Genomic DNA, 25,782 nt, shown 5'->3' with positions numbered 1-25,782 from the left:
CAGAGGTGAGGCGTGAAGGGCACACCACTCCTTGCCTTCTGGTGTGGGAGGTCTTTCTGATTATTGGTTAATGAATAAAGAAACTGACTTGGCCTATAGCATGGGAGGAGGAAGGCGGAGTCAGAGGGAGAAGTCATGGAGCTGCAGCCAGGGTCAGACATGCTGAAACTTTGCCGGTAAGCTACTGCCACATGGCGATACACATATTAATGGAGATGGGTTAAATTAATATGTAAGAGTTAACCAATAAGAAGCTAGAGCTAATGGGCCAAGCAGTGATTTAAATAATACATTTTCTGTGTAATTATTTCAAGGTTAAGCATCTGGGAAGTAACTAGCGGTCCCTCCTCCAACAGCCTTCCAACCTGTCTACATACCATTCCTTCTTCCTGGACCCAGGCTTCTTGACCAACTTTCTCCGTCTCTAATCTGCTCTCTGTCAAACTCCTACTGACCCTTCACACCCCACCCCTCATGCCCACCTTAGTTACTTTTCTATTGCTGTAATAATCCCCACAGCCGAGGCAACTTACAGAAGCAGAGTTTAGGGGTCAAGCCTATGACCATCATGGCAGGAACCATGGCAGGCAGGCAGGCAGGCAGGCAGGCAGGCAGGCAGGCAGGCAGGCAGGCAGGCAGGAAGACCCTGAAGCAGTAGCTGGGAGCTCACGCTTTGAGACATACTTATGAGACAGACAGAGCTAACAGGGACCAGTGTGCGCTCTTAGAAACCTCAAAACTGGCACACAGTAGACACCTCCTCCAACAAGGCCACACCTCCTAATCCTTCCCCATTGAGGACCAAGTAGTCAGACAGAGGAGCCTATGGGGCCAATTCTCATTCAAACCACCCTGCATACCCTTCTGAGGTGGGGTCTCCATAGAGGGTCCCCTTTCTCCCCAGTCTCCTAGAGAGCAAGCCTGTCACTGAACTCTACTGTCCTGCCTTTTTTTTTTTTTCTGTTCCTGCTGCTGCACCCTGGGAGCAAGTCCCATGAAGAGATCTGTGTTTTATTCATCTCTGTACCTGTGAGGTCAAGCATCGTCCACCTGAAGCCCATGGATGGTTATGGGCTGTCCATTTCTAGCTTCCAGGCCTCTGCATACCCCTGTTGATTTCTTCAGGCATCGACTGGTTTGTTTACAGAAGTAGCACCATGAGCTTTTACTGTTTAGACTAGAAAGTAGACCACACTATCAGTCCGTCTTCCCCGTTCTGCACACTGGGCTCGTATGTGTAACTATTTAAAGCAACCATTAGCTGGGCTGTGGTGGCGCACGTCTTTAATTCTGGCACCAGGGAGGCAGAGGCAGGCAAAACTCTGAGTTGGAGGCCAGCCTGTTCCTACAGAGTGAGTTCTAGGACAGCCAAGGCTACACAGAGAAATCCTGTCATGGAAAACCAAAACTAAACAAACATAAATAAAGCCATCATTGTACCACACGTGGCCTAGACAACAATGCCCTCCCCGCTGCAGATTTGACGAGACAACGTGACTGACTCCCGACAATGAAATCAGTCTCCAGCTTTCTTGTCCTCTACAGTTTGGGCAAAGGCAAGGACTCACAGTCTGATGGTGTCATTACAGTATGGTTGAGCTGCGGTCAACCCGAAGCCTAAATCCCCGAAAGACCATATGGAGTAGAGTGTCCCACGACTTATTTTGGCATAAACAATTGAGAAGTAACCTGTGATAACTTTTTTTTTTTTGTCAGCTTGGCAGAAACTGGAGTCACCTGGAAGAAGGTGCCTCAGTTGAGGAACGGCCTCCAACAGGTTGCCCTGAAGGCAAGCTTGTGGGGGCATTTTCTGGGTTAATGATTGATGTGGGAGGGCCCAGCTCACTGTGGGTGGTGCCACTGCTGGGTAAGTGATCCCGGGTTGTATAAAAAAGTGAGCTGCGTGAGCTAGGAGAGCTACAGTGTTCCTCCAGTGTCCCTGCTGTGGTTCCTGTCTCCAGTTCCTGCCCAGGTTCCTTCCCTCAGTGCTGGTCTGTGACATGGAAGCTTAAGATGAAGTAAACCCTTTCTTTTCCAGGTGGCTTTTGGTCCGTGCTTTCTCACACAACAGAAACCCAAAGACATTCACAGAACCATCCTGCCAGCCGGCCTGCCTGCCACCTTGTTTTTTGAGAGTCTGATATTAGCTTGGAGCTTGCTGACTAGACTAGGCAGCTGGTCAGGGAGTCCCAGCAATCCTTCTGCCTCCAGCTCCTCAGTGATGGGATTATAAGAACGTGTGGTGAGCCCTGAGACCTTCCTGTGGGTGCTGGGGACTGAACTCAGGTTCTGAACTTGCAAGGCAAGCAGCTTTACCAACTGAGCCCCAATGGAATACATGTCTAATACTAGAACTCCGGTTGTGGGAGACTGGCTGAGTTTTAGAAGCATCATTTCTGTCTTGGATTTCTCAGGGATCTGATCCACTCCGCTCTGACACTGATGCTTAGGTTATTTTCTGTTCTGTCTTTGCTCTGGGGTCGCACTTCTTGGGAGTCCGTGTGGAAGTGAATTCTTCTGAAATCTGACCGTCCCTGTGTGGGACTCCCCAGTCCTTTTCTGAGAAACTGGTGATATGGGTCCCCACACTTCCTCTCTCTTCCTGCTCCAGCAGCTGACGTGGAACCTTCCTTACATCCTCCTTCAGCCTCAGTCCCACATTTCCTTTCTACCAGCCCGAGAGGGTCCTGCAAGGTTGGATCCCTGGCTGTCCTCTCTCTGAGCCTGGCAGCAAATCTCAGCAGCCGGCTGCGGTGGGCCGGGACTAGTTTTCTAACCTTCAGGAACATGTCTTAACATGCCCAGCCCTGGAACTGGAGAGGTGGGGCGCTTCATGCAGGGAGGTGGGGACGTGATGGCAGACACACTACTTGCTGTGGGTGCAGGAGGGACAAGGAAGGCAACAGAGACCCCAGATAGCCTAGGGATTCCCCCCCCTGCAAGCTTGAGATGGCCGCAGACTAGAAGATGGTATGTATCTTGTGACATGTATCGGGTGATGACTATTTTGTTTGTGTGTCTATGTGTGCTTGGGGGGTCAGGTACTGTGCATGTGACTTTACCCATTTGTAAGGGCTGAAGGGGTTCTCCAACCGTGTGCCTGAGTTCAAGTGCAAGGCTAAGCCTGTTTGTTAGAAAGCCTGAGCTATCCTAGACTTAATAAATATTTGTTGAGTACTTCTGTGGTGCTCTGGGAAGCCAGAAGTTATTTTAAAAATCTCCCCAACGTCAACAGGACAAAGGCACAGGAGGTCACATTGCTCAGCAATTCACTTCAGGCTTTTATTAAAACTGTGTTCTCCCAAAGTAAACAGACAGACAATGTCACGTCTATCTGAAAGGTCTGGAGGCCAGAGGGAGTTGAGCAGTTGGACATCCTGTGCTGGCCTCTGACAGTCCAGCCCTGGGAAGACCTGGGTGCAGGGAGGAGATGGCGCAGGAGCTGGGATGTTTGGGAGAGGTCCTGAGGACCAATTCCAGTCCTGGCTTCAATCCAGAGCCAGGCTGTCGAGGGGGTTGGAAGGGTGCCCCGTGCCCTTCTCAGACTTCCATCCCCCACCATAGAGGAGAGGCCTGTCCTCCTTAGGTCAGCTAAATCAGAAGAGGAAGATGGGGCATGTCTGGGCAGTGATTTCTAGCATCCAAGAGCAGGAGATGAGAGAATTCACAGCTACTCCAAAGCAGGATTAGATTCTTTTAACAGATTTCTATTGAGATTAAAGGCTCCATTCCCTGCCTTTGAATTTTTTTTTTTTCTGTTCTTTTTGTTTTGAGAGAGGGGTCTGTTTTTGGTTTTGAGGCAGGGTCTTTTGTAATCTAGGCCAGCCTCAGACTTGCTATGGGGTAGCTGGGGATAGCCCTGATGAATTACCGATCCTTCTACCCCCTGCCACCTGAGGGCTCGGATCACAGGCACATGCTGCCACTTCCAGTTAATGCAGTACTGGGGAATCGAACTCAGGGCTTCGTCAAAGTTAGGTAAGCTCTACTAAGGGAGGTACATCCCCAGATCTATCTGATTGGTTGTGATGGGTTCTCAAGCAGCTCAGGCTGATTTTGTAATCCCTGCCTCCCAAGTGCTGGGATTACAGACGTGTCTCACCATGCCCAGCTGAGATGGGGGGTCTTGCTAAGTAGCCCATGTGGCCAGGTTGGACCACAGAACAAGATTGTCTGAAGAAAACTCCCAACAGCCCAACAGCTGTGCAGGATGGGTCAGACCTACAGTCCCAATTCTCAAGAAGAAGGTTAAGGCAGGAAAATTGCTTTGAGTTTGAGGCCATCTTGGGCTACACAGCAAGACATTGTCTCAAAAATGCCACAGCAGAGCAAATAAAACTGATTAGGAAGCAACACAAAACAAGGCGGGAGGTGGGACCTGATGACACCTTACCTCTGGTCTGTCAGGAGCAGCAGTAGGTATTTCGGAAATGTCCTTTATGAATGTCATATCCATGAACTGTCTGGAACAGAGGGTTGTTAGGCATTTTCCTCTCTTTGGATCCAGAAATAAGAGAGCTCTGGGTAGCATCCCGGAGACCAGGCAGGAGCCATTTCTTGGCTGTGTGGTCTGAGTCAGTTCTGGGCCTCTCTGGGCCTTTGTTTCTCCCTTGAGGTATATGCTGGCTGTGCGGAAAAATATCCACATGCTGGCTTCCACAGAGGCGAGGGGGGGCCGCAGTTTTCCCTGGTAACTGGTGCCCCTTTCTGAGAACTGGGCCCGGTCTCCTCCCTTTCTGAGGCAGTGGCAGCAAAACCTTGGCATCCTTCACTTCTTTAGAGCCGGTTTCCTTGTCTCTGAGACGATAAGAGCTTGTTCTGAACCCAAAGATGCTCTGTTGGGGTGTCTGAGACTCTCAGATGCTTCTGGGAAAGAGGGCCTACGAGGGAAGAGCCCCAGGAATAGTGGGATTTCTGGGAATTTCAAAGAAAGTCTCATCGTTTTTATCATGTATGGATTTTGTTGTTCTGAGATGGTCTCACCGTGTAGCCCAGGCTGGCCTTGAACCCATCACACTCTTCCTGCCTCAGTCTCCCAAGTGGGAGCATTCTTGTCCTTTGCCATCATAACTCAGCTTGGATATTGATTTATCTCTTTATATTTGAAACAGAGTGTCGCATATATCTCAGGCTGGCCTCCATTTGGCTAAGTAGCTGTCAACAATGACGTTGAACTCCCAATCCTCCTGTCTTCACCTCCCCAGCGCTGTTATTACAGACATGAACCCGCATGTCCAGTTTTTGAGGCACTGGGGATCCCACCTAGGGCTTCCAGTAAGCTGGGCAAGCACTGTACCTACTGACCCACCTCCCCAGACTCAGGGTTTTATTTACTGACATCATCTAAACCCTTCGCATAGGGACAGACCCGTAAACGCTCAGCCTTAACCCATGTCTATGGCTCCGTTGGTGGGGTACGCGACCAGCAAACAGTCAGGTGTGGGGGGGGAGGGAAGGGCGCGCCCTCTTGCCGCGCGCGGGTTCGGGTTGTCTGGAGCCTAGTCAGGCGCGGGCTTAGATTCCCGGAGGGGAGGGCGGGCCAGTGCGTCCCGGGGATGGGTGAAGGAGCGGCTGGTCCTGCCTCCGAGGCGGGCCGGGGCGGGGCGGGAACCGATGCTATAAGAGGGTTGCTCGAAGCCAACCGCAGCAGTCGAGCGGTGTGAGCTGCAGCGTTGTCACAGTTGAGGGGAATCGGAACCAGGCGCCTGACACAGACGCACTGCGATATCGAGACATTCGGAGGTGAGGGCGAAGCGGCAGGGAACAGTGGTTTACCGGGGACAGCTCTGCGCTGAATCCCACATATCCCCAGAAGTGTTTGTGTGCGGTTGTGTGCAGGGATGGGTGTGTCACTGGTGTGTGTGTCTGTGTGTGCCCGCCAGATAGATTCACAGGTGTGTTCGCGGCAGGTGTATGATGGGTGTGGGTCTGAGCCCGTCCGTGGTGGCCACCGCCTTTGTATGTTTTGAGTGTAGCGAGGGTCGGGCTGTGTCGCAAACTCGGCATACAGAATCCGAGTTCCAGGACCAGGGATGGCAGTCACCCTCCCAGTTCTTGGAGACCCGGCCGGGCCTGGCTGACGGGAACCCACTGCTCAGAGCTCCCTTCTTGCTGCCAGTGCTTTTAGGGATTCCAGGTGCGGCTCGCCAAATGCGTGAGAACGTAGTCGGTGTCCCGAGAGAGGCCCGGGGTGGCGGGGACAAGCTGCGGGGAGTCCATCTGTGGTCCGGCACTGAGTGGTTGGTTTTCCGATCCCACGGATGCCGCCCGGTCCCGGGTCGGTGTGGTTCAGGTGTCCTGCTCCGCAGTAGCCACTACCCCGCTGGGCGCTGAGGTCAGCGCGGGCTGTGTCCTCCGCCCTCGGGAACGTGCCTGGGCACGTCCTGGAGGACAGGCAAGGAGGTGACTCATTGTGACAAGGAGACCCCCGGGCACCGGATTGAGATCAGAACCGCACCCCAGCTGGGGATGGATCAGTGGTAGCCCAGAAGCCCCCTTCTCTGCCCGGGCACAGCCTGGTCCCTGCCCCTGTCCCCTCCCCCGCGCGGCATAGTGACCTATTTGGCGGGCACAGTATGTTCCCAGGGAACACGGGACACGGGGAGATCCTGGACGCGGTGTCCGGTCCCCGCTCGGTGGCGCGCCCTCGGGGACAGGGAGTTTGGGCGGTCCCTGTCTACACTGCCAGTCCGGGAAGCGCAAAGGGTCCCACCCACCGCACCCACCACAGCGGGGTCTAGTGGCCGCGGGGCGCGAGAGGATACCGCATTGCAGAGCACAGGGGATCCCCGGGGAGACTTGCTAGGTGCCGTATATCAGACTGGCGTCCCCAGACCTAGTCACACCCGGTGTAGGAAGATGACTGGGCCGGGCCGGGCTGAGTGCACCCAGTAGGGCGCATCCATCCCACTTGGAGCCCATGGGGACGAGGGCTACACTTGCCCTGGTCCTGCGGTATAGACTCGGGCTTTGGTTTGGCATTTGGGGGCGCTCTGGCAGCTTCCTCTCTTCCCATTCCTCTACGTCGCGTTTCAGCGAGGACACTCGAGCGGTTTTTGTTGTCCTCGCCCTCATCTATTTTTATTTTCCAGGGATCTGACTCATCGCGTGCTTTGGGCGTGGAGATCAAGGTGGAGGGGGCCAGAGCTAAGAGTACTTACTTTGCTCTCCCCTCCCTTCCTCTCTCTCTCTCTCTCTCTCTCGCTCGCTCGCTCTCTCGCGCGTGTGTGCGTGCGTGCACGCGTGCGCGTGTGTGCGCGCGCGCGCGCACTGGTTTCCCAACATAGGCGGGAGTTTAGGAAGCCCGGGCTCATCGTGACGTGTTTTGCGGCTCAGGGCCCCCCTCCTTTCCTCTCCCCTCCCCACCCCAGGGTGACGTGCAGCTCCGGTGCCCATGCAGTTTTGGCGGGCGGGCAGCACTGGGCAGGAAACTGACTCACCATGCCTGGCTCTGCCTACGCGCCGCCCACAGCGCGCCGTTTCCCGGGAGCACAGCGCCCCCTCCCGGCTGCGGTGGGAGCACCAAGGCCGGCTGTGCACGGCTGTGCATGGCTGTGCGTGGGTCCCAGTGCCACCCGCCGGTGCCACCCCCACTGCGGCTTAGAGAGGCCTTCGCTGACTGGATTGTGTTTAGGGAATTAAAATATGGATAATGGCCAGCGAGGGAAGACGTTGCCTTTGTAAAATGAGGGCTTATGAAAGAAGTGGTTTTGAACAGGGTGCGGAGCGGACTTTGTGGGAGGCGTGGCCCCTGAGAGTCAACGTGGGGAGCGGCCCCTGTAAGAGATTCTGCTCCTAGAAGCAGAATCCCGACAGAGAGTTAGCTGGGCTCTTCCTCGTGCCTAAGGAGCACGGAGACTATTGGTGTTCTTTTTCCTTCTCCGGCCCCTATGAGTTGCCCTCTGGGGAAGGGCACAAAACTTGGGCTTGGACTCCGTTTGTCTGAGGAAATAAGCCCTGCTTCCAAAAGTCTCTCTCTCTCACGCACGCACACGCACACGCGGCGTGAGACAGGTTTTTACTATATGGCCGCCAGCTGCCCTTGACTCACAGAGTCCTCCTGCCTCTGGCTGGAGCGTTTGGATTAAAGGTGTGTGCCGTAACAAGGAACCAGACTAATGTTTTTTTTTTTTTTTTTTTTTGAGACAGGGTTTCTCTGTGGTTTTGGAGCCTGTCCTGGAACTAGCTCTTGTAGACCAGGCTGGTCTCGAACTCACAGAGATCCGCCTGCCTCTGCCTCCCAAGTGCTGGGATTAAAGGCGTGCGCCACCACCACCCGGCCTCGACTAATGTTTTTAAAAACTCTTTCCCAAGTGATTCAGCTGGATCTCTGTGGTTATGACCCTCAAAATGAGAGGGAGAGAGAACGGTTCAATACTAGAACAAATGGAAGTGAGTTCAAACCGTGGCTATGCCACCTATGAGCCCTGCGATTTTGGGACACCTTATTTAACTCCTGAACCTGTGGTTAGCTCTGCCTAAAAGGAGGTGATAGTGCCGTCTATTAGCAATAGGTGTGGAGGCTCACGACTGCCATCCCTGGGGGACGAATGTGAGTTCAGGCCAGCTTGGCCTACATAGTGAGCCCCTACCTCAAATAAATCAAAGAAGATGGGGGGGGGACAGAAAGGAAAAAGAACTAATGAATACAGCCATGCTTTAGGAGGACTGACAGTCGTAAACCACTTAGAGCAACCCTTGCACTAACAAGTTAGATATTCCCCAAATCCTGCCTGCAGGCAGAGGCCATCTGAGGCTCTTTCCACAGTGCCACAGAACCCCTTTCATGGGCGGTGGGCATTGTCTTGGTCCCGTGTTTTGTTTGTTTGCTTGTTTTTGAGAACAGGGTCTCACTATATAGTCCAGCCTGGTCTTGAACTCTGCCTCCCATGTGCTGTAGTTCTGTGTTTTGGGGAGGCACTACATTTTACTTATATTTTGAAAGAGTCTCTAGCTTACAATACTGGCCTCGTTCCCCTTGTAGTAGCCAAGGTTGACCTTGAACCTCTGCTTTGCCTCTTCCTCCGGAGAGCTGTGATTACAGGGTGTGTTGCCACACCCGGTTTTACAGAGAGTGTCTTGCTTGCTAGGCCCAGGTTTTTACCATCTCAGCCCCCGGCCTTTGGGGGTGAGTTTCTTCACTTCTTCTGGCTTCCTACTTTACTTTGATCTGAGTGCCTACCACTCTTCCAGCCCTGGGCAAACTCATCCTGAGGAGCTGAGGGTATATGTGGTGAAAGCCTAGGAAGCTACTGGGTAGACTTTGCAAGCTCAAAGGCTGGAGGGCTGGACGGGTGCCCAGAAGAATCCAGTCCCTCCTTAGAACCGGCATCCCCTAGTATTGGAGTCAAGCCAGAGCAGGCAGGAGTGGCATGGGTCCCTCAGGTATCTCGGGTATCTCTTGTTCCCTCAACCAAGCCACCTTTGATTTTCTGTGCCTGTAAAACGGGTTCCTTGGGCATAGGCAGCAAGCAGGTCTGGGAGGTGTCTAGACTATAGATTGTACGATCTGCCTGGCAGGATGTGGCTTAGCCTGGGAGAGAGTCCTGGCATCCTTAGGAAAGGCCTCCAGCAGATAGCACCTGCCAACTGCGGTCTGGAGGGGTGAGGAGGCGGCTCTGTCAGAACGGGGTCAGAGAGTCATGTTATCTATCTGTTGCTTCCATTTCCCAGGGTCGCCTACACTTAGTTCCTCCTCATATCTGCTCTCAAACAGAGCCCAGAGATGTTAAGATACATATTTGGGGCCACCCAGCAAAGCCTTTTCTGACCCTGGCAGTCTGGCCCCAGTGTTCTCGCCTCTGTCCCAGTCACCTTGACAGCCACCGGAGCACGCTGCCACAGCTACGCTAAAAATTCCAGAGACACCGAGCCGCTTTTTTTTTTTTTTTTTTTGGTTTTTTGAGACAGGGTTTCTCTGTGGCTTTGGAGCCTGTCCTGGAACTAGCTCTGTAGACCAGGCTGGTCTCGAACTCACAGAGATCTGCCTGCCTCTGCCTCCCGAGTGCTGGGATTAAAGGCGTGCGCCACCACAGTTTCTCCTGAGCCGCTTTTTTTTAACTGTGGTGCTGAATAGCAGCGTCAATGCTGGTTTATGTGTCTTATCCCAAAGTCCAGGCACTTGGGAGTGACTGGATGGAATTACCAGCAGCAGGATAGGGGACTGAGGGCTGGCCCAGCTGCCAGTGGCGTGGGCGGTGGGGTGTGTTTGGGAAACCATCGTATTTGGGGTGTTCACACCCGTGAAGGACACTTTAGCACAAGACATTGATTTTAGCCGTTAGTAGCCCTGGTGTAAACAGGACTGTGACCCCTACTTCTGCAATTCATTGGCCTCTGTGGACATCAGCTGTGACCTTGACTTGCAGGGCTGGCTGAACTCAGTGCCCACTTTGGGTCTCTTGGTGAGGCGGGTTCTACTAAGCGGTGGGAAAGCACCTGGGAGGAAAGAGAGGGGTCAGGAAGTTGTGCGGTTCCCACAGTGACCTGGGTCTTCTTGGGTTTCAGCCACAGGCACCAACCACCATGTCCGATCCCAGTGATGTCCGACCGGTCCCACACAGGAGCAAGGTGTGCCGCCGTCTCTTCGGTCCCGTGGACAGCGAGCAGCTAAGCCGTGACTGTGAGGCGCTCATGGCCGGCTGCCTCCAGGAGGCCCGAGAACGGTGGAACTTCGACTTCGTCACCGAGACTCCTCTGGAGGGCAACTATGCCTGGGAGCGTGTTCGGGGCCTAGGGATGCCCAAGTTCTACCTGAGTCCTGGGTCCCGTGGCCGTGATGACCTGGGAGGGGACAAGCGGCCCAGTACCTCCTCTGCCCTGCTGCAGGGGTCAGCTCCGGAGGACCACGTGGCCCTGTCGCTGTCCTGCACTTTGGTGTCTCATGCCCCTGAGAGGCCTGAGGATTCCCCGGGTGGCCCTGGGACGTCTCAGGGCCGAAAACGGAGGCAGACCAGCCTGACAGGTAAGGATGGGTATAGGGAGGAAAAATTCTGCTGGAGATCTGGGGAGGGGAGGTCCCCTGCCGAGGGTCACACAAGTCTTCAGTGGAGCGCAGCTGGCTGATGTGGGTGGGTGGGTACTAAGATCAAAGCCTTCGCAGAGAACATTCCAGCCATTCCCCAGCACCAAGCCTTTCTTGCCTTCCTACTGTAGGTGAGGGAACCGGGTCTGAGAGGTGATAAAGAGGACACAATAACAACTAAGCTGACAGTCACATGACCCAGGCATCTTCTTTGCAGTGACGGGAATGCTCAGAGGAGGGTGGGGTTTGGCGGTGGAGCACTGGCCTAGAACCCACCGGGGAAGCTGGGGGTGTGCCTTTGCAATAGCAGGCTGGAGTACCCAGTTCACACCACAGGTTCCATCCCCGGTACTGCCAAATAAGTAAATAAGGGCTGGGCTAGAGAGACGACTCAGCAGATGAGAGCCCTTGCTGCTCTTGCAGGGGCCCTGAGTTTGATTCACAGCACCCACGTGGCTCACAATCTAACACCCTCAAGCTCTGTGATCTGGGCAGGTGGAGGAGGCCCTCTGACTGTGGGAGGTGCGGTTCCCTGGGCTCCCCCCACCTCCCAGTGTAGCCAGTGTGGCCTCCCCTTGGGCTCTGGGGAAGGGTGTCCTTCCCCCTCTGCCTCTGACCGACACTTGTTTTCTCTGCACAGATTTCTATCATTCTAAACGCCGGCTGGTCTTCTGCAAGAGGAAGCCCTAACGTGCCCACAAAGGCCTCACCCTCTTCTGCAGTGGGCCGGGAGGCCCCTTCCCCACCTTCTGCCTTAGGCTTCCCTTCCCTGTGTGTCTTAATGATTATTTGTGTTTTAATTTAAACTTCTGTATATACTCAGCCTGCCCTCCCTCGCCTCCAACATTAGCATTATTTAAAAGAACTAAAACGTAGGACGGTCGCCCCTCAGTGCGGGGATTTTTATTATGTAGACTATTATTTAAACCCTCCTCGACCCAAACTCCGTGGTCCCTATCCTGAAGGGATGGTCGGACTGGCTTCATGCCAGCTGCACCCTCCTCCACCCACCCCCAACCCCGCCTCCATCCCCTGTCCCTAAATGACCTGCTTCCCTTCCACCTGTCTCAAGAGGGTGATCCTCAGACCCGAATAGCACTTTGACGGAGGGCCAGCTGAGTGGGACTGTGGGGTCTCCTTGTTACCTCTAAGGCTGGCCAGGGTGACGGTGAAGTGGTCACAGCCTAGAACAGGAATGAGACTTAGCCTGGTTGGGACCCAGCTGTAATGTCCTGACCCTTGATACTCAGACTTGTAAAGACAGGGAATGCCTCCCACTCTGGTCCCCTTTGCCACTCCTGGAGCCTGCCTCCCCTGTGGGTCTCTCTGCCAGTTGCCCCTCTATTTTGGGGGGTTCATCTGGCACTCAGATGCTCTCCCCTCTCCAGATCCTCGCCCCCTCCCCAATACCCCCAAATAAGCAGGAGGCATCTCGGCACCAGTAAGGGAAAGGGGTACACTAAGTAGGGTTCCGTGGTTCTACCTCAGGCAACTCCAGTGATAACCACCTTCCTTGTGGTTCTAGGGTGGTGAGATAGGCCAGGCCTCCCAGAGCAGCGAGCACCCCTGTGGTACCAGTGTGTGGTGGGGACCCTAGTTGCTGAAGTCATCAGTGACCTCTCCCGTCTCTTAGAACTTTGAGCAGCAGAAATACAAAGAGCCAACCAAGATGGCGCCTCAAGGGCTAAGCAAGCGAACAGGAGACCGAGAATGGTGACTGACCCTTACCCAGGACTGAATCCCCATGGGTGCCAAAGCACTTACAGAGTCTGACCCCAAATACCCTGTTTCTGTAACATCCTGGTCTGACTGTTTGCCCTTAGCCCTGTCCCCCACGAAGATGTATTTTGGCCGCCTCCCTGTTTCCACTCAGACTGTCAACCTTCCAAGAGCAGGGACCATGTCCTGCACTGTTCCCAGTCCCACCCCCCACCCCAAAGCAGGTGCTCAATAAATATTTCTTGATGACTTGTGATGATTTGCCGTTAGAACACGTGGGGAGGGTTTGCTGTGAGTGTGTGTGTGTGGTGTCCGGCTCCGACTCAAGGGCACACTCATGCAATCATATTTTCCCAAGTGATGGGAACTGAACCTGCATTCTTTAGCCTGACAGGCAGGAACTCGCTCCACCCCTGAGCTGTAGCCCCGCCCCTTCGCTTTTCATTTTGAGATGAGTAGGGTTTTTTTCCCATTTGGGAAAAGGAATGTTCTCATCTTCAATTTAATTGTACAGAAATGGTTCTTTCAAGATTGTTGTAAATTATATTTTATTTATGTGTGCACATGCACATGTGCCATATCAGGCGGTTCTCAAGGGGTTCTGTATCAAATTCAGCTAGTCAGAATCAGTGGTAAGTATCTACCCACTGAGCTAGCTCACTGACCTCAGAAATATTTCAATTTAATTTTTAATAGTTTAGCTTCTTATTCCTCAATATTTCATGCGTATGTATAATGAACTTTAGTCCTTTTTTACTTCCTATGTTACTCGATAAGTTGCCTAGATGGGGCTTGAACTTGTGGCCCTGCTTCAGCCTCCTGAGGGTTACAGGACTGTTATCAAGTCAGCTGCCTTTAGAATTAAAATAATTTTGTGGGTTAGCAGGGTGTCACAGAGGTCAGAAGAGGGTGTCAGATCCCCTTGTACCCGCATTTTAGATGGTTGTGCACTGCCATGTGGGTGCTGAGAACCAAACCCAGGTCCTTTGCAAGAACAAGTGCTCTTAATCTCGTCAGCTTCTCTTGTATCTTGAGACGGGGTCGCTGGTTTCCAGTCACCCACTGTGATCAAGGCTGTCCCCGTACCCTGAGTCTCCCGCCTAGCTGTCTTAAGTGTTTTTTTTTTTTTTGTTTTTGTTTTTTTTTTTTTTTTTTTTTTTTTTTACCTTTCCAGTTATAACCTCTACTTCACAGATGAAAAAACAAAAAACCCCACAGCAACAAACTGAAGTCCCAGCATGAGGTCTCGCCCCTAGGAAGTGTCAGAGCCCTGATATCCACCATGAGGTCTGCAGGTCACACAGCCTGCTTGTTACCTCTAAAAGGAGAAGTGGTGACCCTTCCAAGGAGGGACTCATGGGGACCAACTGTGCCACTCTGAAATCTTTGATGTAACTCATGGTTTCTCAATATTCCGGAAAAGGCTGCCAGATGCTATCTGGTCCCTTCCCCTCTGGTTTTGCCACCCACCCAAGCTTCTGTTAGACATATTTTGGAGCTGACAGCTGGAGGCAGGGACCCTGGGAGCTCTCTCTGCTGCACCCCAGAACAACCGTGTCTGCGTCAAGGCTTACCAGACTGTGACATGAAGTCAAGCAATTACAAGGAAGCAAAACTGTGCCTGGAAGCTGCGCTAGCTGCAGAGTGGTCTCAGGGCCTCTTGTCTTGATTTATCAATCCCATTCTGTAAGATTTGATTCCCAAGTCCAGCAACACTGGACCTGAAAACATTTATTATTAGTATTTGTTGGTTTTAATTTTTATTGCCTGGTTTGCATGAGGCCTTCTACCACACGGCGGGAAGAGAGAACTGACTCCTGCAAGTTGTCCTCTTACCTTCACATGTGAGCTGTGGTATAACACACACACACACACCTACACACACACACACACACCTACACCTACACACACCTACACCTACACACATACTTACACACAGAGACACACCTACACACAGAGACACACCTACACACACGCATACATCTACACCTACACACACCCACATACACTCACACGCCTACACCCACACACACCTACACCTATACACACCTACACCCCCACCCACACACACCTACACCTGTAGTGAGGAACAGTGGGCCGCTTCCCGCCGCCCAGCTCCCAGTCACTGGCTAGCTTTACCCCCGAAATAATTACACGGAAACTGTATTCTTTTAAACACTGCTTGGCCCATTAGTTCTAGCCTCTTATTGGCTAACTCTCACATCTTGATTAACCCATTTCTAATAATCTGCGTAGCACCACAAAGGTTGCGGCTTACCGGAAAGGATCTTAACCTGCGTCCTTCTTGGAGAGGGGAGCTATAGCATCTGCCTCACTTCCCTTCTTCCCAGCATTCTGTTCTGTCTACTCCACCCACCTATGTTCTGTCCTATCAAAGGGCCAAGGCAGTTTCTTTATTAACCAATGAAATTAACACATAGACAGAAGACCTACCTATATCATACACCCCACACACCTACACACACACACACACACACACACACACACACACACACCTTCCACCCCTCCATACATCCACACACAAATATTTGGATACGGAAAATAAATTAACAATGTAATTTGTTTGTTGTTTTTTTCAAGACAGTGTTCCTCTGTGTAGCCCTGGCTATCTCGGAACTCGATCTGTAGACCAGGCTGGCCTCAAACTCACAGAGATCCTCCTGCCTCTGCCTCCCGAGTGCTGGGATTATATATGTGCACAATCACCATCAGCTGATAAGTGTAATGATTTTTTTAAAAATCTAAAACTTATATCCACCTGGGATGATTTTGAAATTAGAAGGCTCTGGCTTTGGGGTCCTCACCCAGCCTCCCAAGGGCTAATAAAACACATAATTTCTTCAATCATGCTTGAATCTATTGCTGTCTACTTTGTCCTTCCTTCTCCTTTTTTCTTTTCTATACCTGAGACAAAGCCTAAGCATGTAGCCCAGGCTGGCTTTGAACTCAGGTCCTCCTACCCCACTCAGGTTCTGAGTACTAGGGTGGCAGCTGTGCAGCGCCCCACCTGGCTCATTCCCATCATCCATAGCTCATTCACCTGTCTTCTTGCTCCTCTGCCACACTGTTCTCATGATAGTGGCTCTGCAACATATTTGATATTAGCTTATGTCAGACTCCTCGGAAGGGAGTTTGACAGAAGCCTCCTCTCCTAGTCAAATAGGCTGTCCTTGAGTGAGAACCCAAGGTGAGGAGGGGTATTTTCTGCATCACAGAAACCACACTGTAGCCACAGTGGTTTCTCTTGACCTTCCTCTGGAGCTGAGGCCTAAGTTCTGGCTTCGTTACTATGGGCTCAGTGTGGAACATACCAGGACCTGGGTATCAGATGAGACAGAGAAAGTACAGCCAGGGCCCCTTTCTACGGGAAGTTCCCGAGATGATCGCAGGAGATGGGCAGCAGGGAACGGAAAGGGGCGGTTGAGCAAGAGACAAGACTGTTGACAGTTGCAGAGTGCGTGGGCTCTGTGGGCAGAAGTCACCAGGAGCTTCGGACTGCAGACGGCAGCCTCCGAGAGGTGGGAGCGGCTGCTGCTTGGAGGGGCTGGGGGCGAAGGAGGGTGGTAGTGCGGGCCCCGTGCAGTATCTTCTTCCTTCCTTCCTTCCTTCCTTCCTTCCTTCCTTCCTTCCTTCCTTCCTTCCTTCCTTCCTTCCTTCCTTCCTTCCAGACAGGGTCTCCCTATGTAGCCCTGGTAGCCTTAAACTCAAAGAGATCCATTTACCTCTGCCTCCTAAATTGAGGCCAAACCGTACTTTTTTTTTTTTTTTTGAGATGGGGTTTTTCTGTAGCCTAGGCTTGCCTTGAACTCACCACGTAGTCAAAGATGACCTTGAACTCTTGCACTTCCTGCCTCCACCTCTGGGGTGCTGGGGTGCTACCGCCCAACGTAGCTTTGGTACTTCAGACTGTCTGGCAGAGAGGCCCAGGCTGTGGGTGTCCTCTCCAGTGAGTGAGCAGATGGTGAACTTGTAACACCGGCCAGGTCTTCTAGCTTCTTGGACACTCGGTTTCTCTAGTAGTGAGTGAAGGCGGGGAGAAGTCACAAGTCACGAGGACTAGGTGACTCTCGGGGTCATTGGCCATGACCATTACTGGCCTTTCCTAAGGTAAGTTTCACGCTGAGCTGACTCAGTTTCTCAACCCTCTGTCCCAGGGCTGGGGGAATACGAGGCCCAGCAGCTCCGGCAGGTGACAGGCTGTGGTCCTATTGTGTCCCCTGCTCTACATTCTGTCTCTCTCCAATTCTTGATGGGAGGGAGGCCTCAGCGTTCTGAAACCCATGGCTGTTCCACTGTGGAACCCGGTCCTGAAGGTGGCTGAGAGCAGGTCTCACTGGCTGCTGCAGGGTTTTCTTCAGGTTCTAGGAGGTTTTTCAGGAGAGTAACATGAGAGATCCCTGGGAGCTGAGGGGCTGCGTGTGTTTTACAGGGGGTGAAGGGTCTCTCTCTGAGCAGGGTGTGTGTGCAAGACACTAGGGTGGAGACGGGGCATGAACTGAGAACACTCTGCAGCTGATGCTAAAGTTCCTGTTCTGGCTCTGGGTGCCTGCAAACCGGTTCTTTGCTGTCACCAAAGGAAGGGTAAAGGGTATTGTCTAAGAGCTGAGGGGATTTGGATGATAACTGAGGAAGGGGGGGGGAGAAGGAGGAGGAGGGAGAGAGGGAGAACACATACCTTCATAGACTCAGCAAAGGAAGTCCCCACCGTCTCTCTCAGTGACTATTCCTGCCCATGAAAGGGTCACAGACTGATTTAGGCTATGCTGTAAGGGAATGAGGCGGTGACTGACAGACATGTCTTGACCCATGGTAACCAGTGCTCTGACGCTGGAGGCCTTGCTGGCTGCAGGGGACAGGCGGACTCCCTTCCCTGGACCTCCTGAAGGTCTCGCCATTGAGATCCCTGCCTGGTGGAGCTAAGAAAAGTGACCCCAGTTGCCACCTTCCTATGAAGTGTGGGGTTGCAGGGGCAGGGATGGGGATGTTAGGAACACTGCAGAGGGGGGTCCTCCTTTGGCTGTGAGAGCCTGGCTTGCAACACTTACTCTTCTCTGGAGGGCTCTCCCCCAGCATGGGCTCTGTGGGGAGTCTTATCTCGCTGGTTCTGTGTGCTTACCAGCTTGCAGGAAGTACTGCGAAAGGGCCCTGACTTTCTGAGCTCAGGCCAGCCCTGGCTGCCCTGGAAGCATAGCTGGCCCACATCTGGACGGCAGGGAAGTCTTTGTCTTTTCCTAGGGCTGCTTCCCTGGGCATCCAAGTCCCCTCCCCAACTGCAGCCTCCATGACTCCAGAAATTGCCTTGGGGGCATCCATCCTGGGTGAGATGGCAGCCAGTTTCCGTAGTTTTTGGTTGGAACTGCGTGGAACCCAACTACGATACCCAACTGCTATAGGGACCATTTTGAACCCCACCCTTACCAATGACATCACCGCTATGGTCATTGCTACCTTTACCCAGCGTCCCTGAAGGCCACGCACGGTGCTTGGTCAGAGTCAACAAATATTTGCTAAGCGCCAGCTGTATGCCAAGCGCTGGTTTAAAGTTCAGGAAAAGGAGATTTGAATCTATAGGACAAATGAGTGGAATACGTTTCAGGGATGGAAACTAAAGTGGAACCAGAAAGGGGGTGCAGCGAGTGGAACCAGAAAGGGGGTGCAGTGAGTGGAACCAGAAAGGGGGTGCAGCGAGTGGAACCAGAAAGGGGGTGCAGTGAGTGGAACCAGAAGGGGGGTGCAGCGAGTGGAACCAGAAAGGGGGTGCAGCGAGTGGAACCAGAAAGGGGGTGCAGTGAGTGGAACCAGAAAGGAGGTGCCGTGAGTGGAACCAGAAAGGGGGTACAGTGAGTGGAACCAGAAAGGGGGTACAGTGAGTGGAACCAGAAAGGGGGTACAGCGAGTGGAACCAGAAAGGGGGTGCAGTGAGTTGAACCAGAAAGGGGGTGCAGTGAGTGGAACCAGAAAGGGAGTACAGTGAGTGCAGCCAGAAAGGGGGTACAGTGAGTGGAACCAGAAAGGGGGTACAGTGAGTGCAGCCAGAAAGGGGGTACAGCGAGTGGAACCAGAAAGGAGGTACAGCGAGTGGAATCAGAAGGGGCCTTGCTGGGGGGGGGAATGTTTTCAACATCAGTTATTATGGTTAATCCTCGCATGATTCTGGTGGTAGATGCTAGTCTGATATTTTTATCTTGCGCCTGCATGCACGTATATGTGTGTGTGTGTATGTGTGTGTGTGTGACAAGGTCTCACTCTGGAGAATAGGCTGGTCTTGAACACACAGTGATCTTCCTAAGATTGCCCAGGGATTATTGACAGGCATCGCCACACCCAGATACTTCTCTCCTTCTAGTGAGGAAATTGAGGCTCGGAGCAGGTAAGCGACTTGCCTGAGGCTGCCTGCTTAGAGATCAGCAGGGAAGGAGGTCCACCAACTGCAGAGCGTTCTGACATCACTCTCCTCATGGAGCCTCCCTTCCCTCCTCTCTAGGCCATCAGGGTGGCCCGACCCTCTGCTGGACCTGCACTCAGGGTCTGTAACCTTGAGGCCTCAGGGGCCCCTAACAGCCGTGGAGGGTCATATGGTCGCGGAGGGAGGGGCTTTCCTCTAGGGGTGTTGCAGGGAGGTAGACAGTGGCTTTCTGGGAGTGCACAGATGTGGCCCAAGGAGGGGCACATGCCCATCACTGTTCAAGGGAGCAGCGTGGAGTGACGTATGTGGCAAACACTGGTGACATTCAGACAGCTTTGGGATCTGCAGAATCAAGCCAACAGTACTGCGACCAACACACTGTGAGATGGGGACACTTTGCCCCTCACCTGCCCCACGGCACCCACTCTTTCTGTTGTCTGTCTTTATTGTAACCATTGGGAGGCAGACGGCGGGATTATAGCTCAGCCCTCTCCATCAGATATCTTTGCCGTTGGTGCTCTGAGACAGGGAATTACCGTGTAGTCCTGGCTGACCTGGTGTGGAACTCACTGTGTGGACCAGGCTGGCACTGAACTCACAGAGATCCTCCTGCCTCTGCCTCTTGAGTGCTGGGACTAAAAGTATGTGCCACCACACCTGGCTCGATAGATGTCTTTTAAAAGAGGGTTCAATCATGTCTCAGCATGACAGGTCACCTCATGGGAGCAATGGTTTCCAGACACAACCTATGTTTGCATTTCCCTAGTTGTTCCCCTCAAAAAAACTTTAAGAAAATCAAATTTTGTGTGTGTGTGTCCGCACACGTGCGCATGTGTGCATGTGTGTAGGTAAATGAGCAACCTACAGGATCAGTTCTCTTCTTTCACCAGGGGGATCCTGGGGCTCAAACTCAGGTCTTCACACTTGGTGGCAGGTGCCTTCGTCTGCCAGGCCACCTCACCCGCTTTTTCATTTGCCATTTGGAGCAGGGTCTGTCTATGTAGTCTAGGCTGGCTTCGAACTCACAGCTCTCCTCCTGCTTCATTGTGTATATGTGTGTGCGTGTGTGTGGTGTTGCATACACACAGGTGTGTAGGTATGTGCATTCATGCACACACATGCATGGGCTAAAGAACGATGTCTTGTGTGCTCCTCTATTTCTCTCTGCCTTGATCCCTTAAGAAAAGGAACCTGGGGCTGGAGAGATGGCTCAGCGGTTAAGAGCATTGCCTGCTCTTCCAAAGGTCCTGAGTTCAATTCCCAGCAACCACATGGTGGCTCACAACCATCTGGAATGAGGTCTGGTGCCCTCTTCTGGCCTGCAGGAATCCATGCAGACAGAACACTGAATACATAATAAATAAGTAAATCTTTAAAAAAAAAAAAAAAAAAAAAAAAAAAAAAAAAAAAAAAAAAAGAAAAGGAACCTGGCCCGAACTAGAACTCACTGTTTGGGCTAGGTTGGCTGGCCAGCGAGCTCCACCCGTTTCCTCTCCATCCTTGGGCTGAAGGTGTGCACAGCCCTTTCATGCAGCATCGGGGATTTGAACTCAGGTCCTCATGCTTGCACAGCGAGTTCTCTCACGCACTGCACAATCTGCTCTGGCCTCTGGAGTGCTGAGACTACAGGTGTGCACCTCTGCACCAGGCTCCAAACCCTTCTTTCCCCTCTCCTTTTGGCTAAGGAATCCAGTTAAGGATAGGGCATTATCTTTAAGTTCACTTCTTTTGAGTCTCTTATATGGGTCAGTACTTACTTTTTTTCTTTTGTCGGTATTGGTGTATTCTGTCCTTTGGCAGAGAGAGGCCTGGGGTCTGCTTCTGCCTGCAGAATAAGCTTGGGGGAGAGAGAGAGCACTTTTGTTAAATTTGGGGCCTAGACAGGTGAGGGCTTGGTTTCTCTGACCCCTGTGCTGCTGTGCGCTTGCCTCAGGGGAGGACCCACCGCTGTCACCTGTGCCCTGGATGGGTCACCATTCCTACAGCGACCTTCTGATCTCCTCTCGGTCTGTCTGTGACTTTCGGTCCCCGCAGAGGTATTGTTCCATCTTGGGCTCAGGTGGAATCTGCTTCCCTCTCCCAACCCTCTGCAAATGCTGTGCACTTCCTCAAATACCAGCACCCTCCCAGAAACTTTGCTCATGTCCCGACACCGTAGACGGCAGGGTCTCCCACAGTGCAAGGAGCCTATGCTCAATGCATGGGGGTGCCTGCAGAGAGGGCCTATGGGGTGGGAAGGGAAGATGTTAGTTAGCTAGATGGGGTGATGCTTTGGGATGTAGGGAACCGGGATGGGAGTGAATTTGGTGTTTAGGGAACTATCAGTGGGTCTGCAGTGGTTCTCATAAAGTATGAGGGCACAAGGAAGGGAAGAGAAAGGGACTGAGCCATGTAGGGCCCTAAGAACTGGGGAGGCAGGGACACTTCCGTTTATGTCAAGAAAGAAATGAGAGCCTGGGATCAGTGAATATGAGGACTTGCTGCAGAAGCATAAGGACCAGGGTTCAAATCCCCAGAATGCATGTAAAAGCCAGGCTTGGCCACATGTGCCTGTAGTACATAGGTTGGGCAGGCAGTAACAGAAGATTGCCGGGGCTGGCTTGCCAGCTGGCCTCGCTGAAAAACAGCAAGTTCTAGGTTCAGTGAGAAACAGTCAGTGGAATAGTGCAGTCAGTGAGAGCAAGGCATCTTGTGTCCTCCTTTAGCTTCTGAACACACACACACACATACACACATACATACATACACATACATATACACACATACACATAGTGTGTTGAGAAGAGGGAAAGATGGAGGGATGAGATTGAGAGGAGATGACCATGGAGGCCACGATCTGGTGCTGCTGGAGGGGAGGACCTGAGCTGGAGGGAACACAGCAAGAGATGCCCAGCCGTTCCTCCTGCCTCCAGACAACAGTCCCAAGGACTCCAGGTCTCTCCCAGGTTAGGAGGCAGGACCTTCCCTGTCACGAGTTCCTTCACATGGCTATCTGTAGAGTCTTTGAGAGGTCTGAGGACAGCTCGGAAGGAGTGTTCCAGGCTGAGGGGATCTTCCACAAGGCGTAGGCCTAAGCAGGAGGATGTGTTGATCATGGTGTGTGGACCAGGCCTTGGGGGGCTGTGCTCAGCAGGCGGGTGCAGGGCTGGGACCCATCACCCTCTTACTTCCCCTCTGTCCCCAGGTCCAAGGCACCATGGAGAATGGAAAGGGAGGGTTCAGGAAAGGCCGGAAGCTGGCGTCCAGTCGCCGGAGGCAGATACGAGAGCCAGCGGACGGTCAGGATGCCCCCGCGACCCCAGAGCCCGAGTCCTGGCCCTCTCACTCCGAAGAAGAGCTGCTGTCCTTCTTCCAGGACTGTGGTGCCAGAGAGAGGGGCTTCGTCACCAGAGAGGACCTGGCGGTGAGCATGAGGTCCCTTCACACTTGGAATCCCTTTTGTGCAGATTCTCAGGTTTTCCTATTTTAATCAGGGCTTAGTTTGCATGCCTGTTCCCCTTCTGCATCTAAATCCACTCTCAGAAAACATTAGAATTTGTTTATACCGACATGTAGGTGACTGCTGAGAATTAATAGATGATCCTTTCCCAGAAACATCTGCATTTTAATGAAGGAGAGGACTGTATGCCACCGACGTAACTCACAAATGGTGCTGGGGGAGTGTTTTTATCTAAGACATTGTTATTGTTGAGACAGGGTCTCTCTGTGCAGTGGAACTCACTCTGTAGACCAGGCTGGCCTCGAACTCACAGATCTTGATCTCTTGAGTGCTGGGAATAAAGGCGTGCGCCACTATGGCCCTACTGTGAGAGAGATTTTTGAGACAGGTCTCCCTATGTAGCTCAGGCTAGCTTCTAACTCTCAGCTCTCCTGTCTCGAGCTCCCCAGTGCTGGGATGACAGGCATGCTCCCCGCTACCTGATGGAGGTGTTTAGAGGAGGATGTTCAGATTGGGGAGCAGTCAGAGCACTAGGAACCAAAGCAGGTTGATGAGTGTGAACCTTGAGAGTGGCCACAGGCGTGGGTTCCACTCAGAGGCTGAAAGCTGGGGTCCAGACCAAGGTGGCTGAGGCTTACTCCTCATTCACGGCAAAAGGCCTGTGTGGGTTGCTCTCTTGAGGGGTCTGCTGTTATTTCTGGGTGTCACTCCACACTCTATTTTGTCCTTTCCCTAGTATGACTGTTACTATGGAGACTGGGCATGGGGCTCAGTTGATAGAGTGCTTGCCTGGCGTGCACAAGGCTCCAGGTTCAGTCTTTAGCCCTGGAAAAACTGGGTGTGGTAGCACACACCTGTGAGCCCCGCACTCAGGAGGTGAAGGCAGGAGGCTCAGAAGTGTGTAGTCCTCCTTGGCCACACATCGGGCTATTTGTGTGTATGTGCAGACGACAGGATGTACGCGCAGCACAGCACACGTGTGGAGGTCAGAGGGCAACCTGTGTGCACCGGCTCTCTCCTTCCACCAGGGTTAAGCTCAGATTGTCAGGCTTAGAGGCAAGCGCCTTTACCTGGGGAGCTGTCTCACCAGCCAAAGAAGATGTTATCTCATTTATTATTAATTAACTAGGGATTACAGTAAAATGTCATGACTAGTGCCCAGAGCCTTGAGCTCGGATCCTCATAGGCAGCTTGACAGGAAGGTGTTAGGGGGAGATTGCTGAGTTCAATTAGAAAAAATGGCCCATGTCCAACAGCTCGTAAATCCTTGCCAGAAACTGACTTCATAGTTCCTAGACAAAACTCTTAAGTTACTGAGTGAGTTCAGTAAGTCTGGGACTTAAAAAAATAAGATTGTGTGTGTTCATGCATGAGTGTGTTTGTGTGTGTGTGTAATTGTGAATGGGAGTGTTTGTGTGTGTGTGTGTGTTCATGCATGTGTGTTTGTGTGTGTGGGGACAGGGTCTCTCTTGGTTTTCCCACTGTATGAGTTTCTGGCCAATTCTGTCTCAGTCTCGATCTAGGGGTAGAAGAGTTAGGATTATAGACAAGTCACTCAAATCTAGCTCGTTTTTACAAGAATTTCTGAGATCAAACTCAGGTCATCAAGTTGGCTTGGTAGTATGTGACAGACTTTCTGGGGAGGTGCAACACACACACACACACAGCGCTACAAGCAGGGACTCTACTGCAGACCAAGGTTCAACTTGGTTGAACCGATGAGTTTTTGTTGGGGTTCCTAACAGGAGCAGGGGTGACCAGGAAGCAGCTGCATCATCAAAGAGCCCACCACTGGCGACTCACAAAAGCTGTGAGCTCTGCCCAGTTTACAGCCGGCAGGATAGCCCAGGGATCTCGGTCGGCTCTGCAGCTGGCTGGAGTCCGACTGTTCCCGTCAGGCCCCCCCCCCCCCGTCCCTCCCCCTCCCGTACCCCCCCCCCCAGCAGGGAGTTGTTTACCTCTTCAATAAAGCTGGGAGGGACCCTCCCGAGTCACGCTTTCCAGGAGGTCTCATGACTTCCTCTGGGAAGAATGTTCAGATCGAGAAGACGCCACCTCACAGCATGCAGAGCCACTGCCTGGCCTGAGTCTAGGCTTTTCATCAAGAAGCCCATCTACGTATTGAGTTCCAGGCTAGCTAGGAATTGTCTTCATTACGAGCCCCTTTCTCAAAATAAACAAACAACAAACAAAAAGTGAGATGCCCAGTCCCCTCCGCTGTCCTGGACAGTGTATGGCCAGCCTCCACCTCTGGATAGTTACAGACAGATCTTACTCTGGATAATTACAGACTGATCTTACCTCTGGATAGTTACAGGCTGATCTTACCTCTGGATAGTTACAGGCTGATGTTACCTCTGGATAGTTACAGGCTGATGTTACCTCTGGATAGTTACAGGCTGATCTTACTCTGGATAGTTACAGGCTGATCTTACTCTGGATAGTTACAGGCTGATCTTACTCTGGATAGTTACAGGCTGATCTTACCTCTGGATAGTTACAGGCTGATCTTACCTTTTTGTCTTACTCTCAAGTTTCAGATCATTTTTCTTGTGGCTACAAATAACTTCCGTGTTTCTCGATGTGTGAAGAATTGGTTGGGTTGACCCTAGTTATTACTGTAGGCAAAGCCAGGGTGCAAACACATGAGCCTCCTTAGATTTAAGCTGCAAAATCAACACTTAGACCAAAATTAGTTTCTGCCTAGAATTTCCACATGGAATCATAGGTTCTTAACACCTCCGTTGCTGGTGTGGCTGGTGGATGAGCGACTGTTTAAATTCCTTTTCTCGTTGCCACAGCAGTGAGAGCCTGAAATGAAACCTGACAGAAGCAACTTTAGGGGAAAAGGGTTTATTGGGGCTCACGGGACAGGTCCATCACGATGGGGAAGCCATGGTGGCAGGAGCGGGAGCAGCTGGTTACTTTGTGTCCAGAGTCAGGAGGCAACACTAGTGCTCAGCGCTCTCTCTCTCTCTCTCTCTCTCTCTCTCTCTCTCTCTCTCTCTCTCTCTCTCCTTCTTCCTCTTTCTTCCCCTTCCTTTTTTTCCCTCTAAGCAGGGTTCTCTGTGGAACTCACTCTGTAGCCAGGCTGGCCTCAAACTCACAGAGATCCGTCTGCCTCTCCCTCCCGAGTGCTGGGATTAACGGTGTGCGCCCCCACCATCCACCCGG

General features: G+C 52.4%; 2 protein-coding genes across 2 annotated transcripts in view; both read left to right on the top strand.

Moving 5' to 3' along the window:
• The first annotated feature begins 5,632 nt into the window (after positions 1-5,632).
• Cdkn1a (cyclin dependent kinase inhibitor 1A) lies at positions 5,633-12,996 on the top strand. Its single transcript, XM_057751223.1, has 3 exons — positions 5,633-5,742; positions 10,507-10,963; positions 11,664-12,996. The coding sequence occupies exons 2-3, from the start codon at positions 10,525-10,527 to the stop codon at positions 11,711-11,713; spliced, it is 489 nt and encodes a 162-aa protein (XP_057607206.1). The 5' UTR covers positions 5,633-5,742; positions 10,507-10,524; the 3' UTR covers positions 11,714-12,996.
• A 3,757-nt stretch (positions 12,997-16,753) lies between these two features.
• Positions 16,754-25,782, top strand: part of Rab44 (RAB44, member RAS oncogene family) — a 33,142-nt gene continuing 24,113 nt past the window's right edge. The window contains exons 1-2 of the mRNA XM_057751664.1: positions 16,754-16,870; positions 22,354-22,572. Of these exons, the coding sequence (XP_057607647.1) occupies positions 22,366-22,572 (207 nt within the window). The 5' untranslated portion in view covers positions 16,754-16,870; positions 22,354-22,365. The remainder of the gene's footprint in view (positions 16,871-22,353; positions 22,573-25,782) is intronic.

The sequence above is a fragment of the Chionomys nivalis genome, chromosome 19 (assembly GCF_950005125.1).
Source record: "Chionomys nivalis chromosome 19, mChiNiv1.1, whole genome shotgun sequence".
NCBI lineage: Eukaryota > Metazoa > Chordata > Mammalia > Rodentia > Cricetidae > Chionomys > Chionomys nivalis.
Note: the sequence above shows the minus strand (reverse complement) of the source record. Positions and strands in the feature narration are given on the sequence as shown.

Excerpts from the sequence above, each read along its gene's own strand:
- Cdkn1a (XM_057751223.1), top strand. The coding sequence starts at position 10,525 with ATGTCCGATCCCAGTGATGTCCGACCGGTCCCACACAGGAGCAAGGTG. Across the intron at positions 10,964-11,663 it reads GAGGCAGACCAGCCTGACAG|ATTTCTATCATTCTAAACGC; the intron begins GTAAGGATGGGT and ends TTCTCTGCACAG.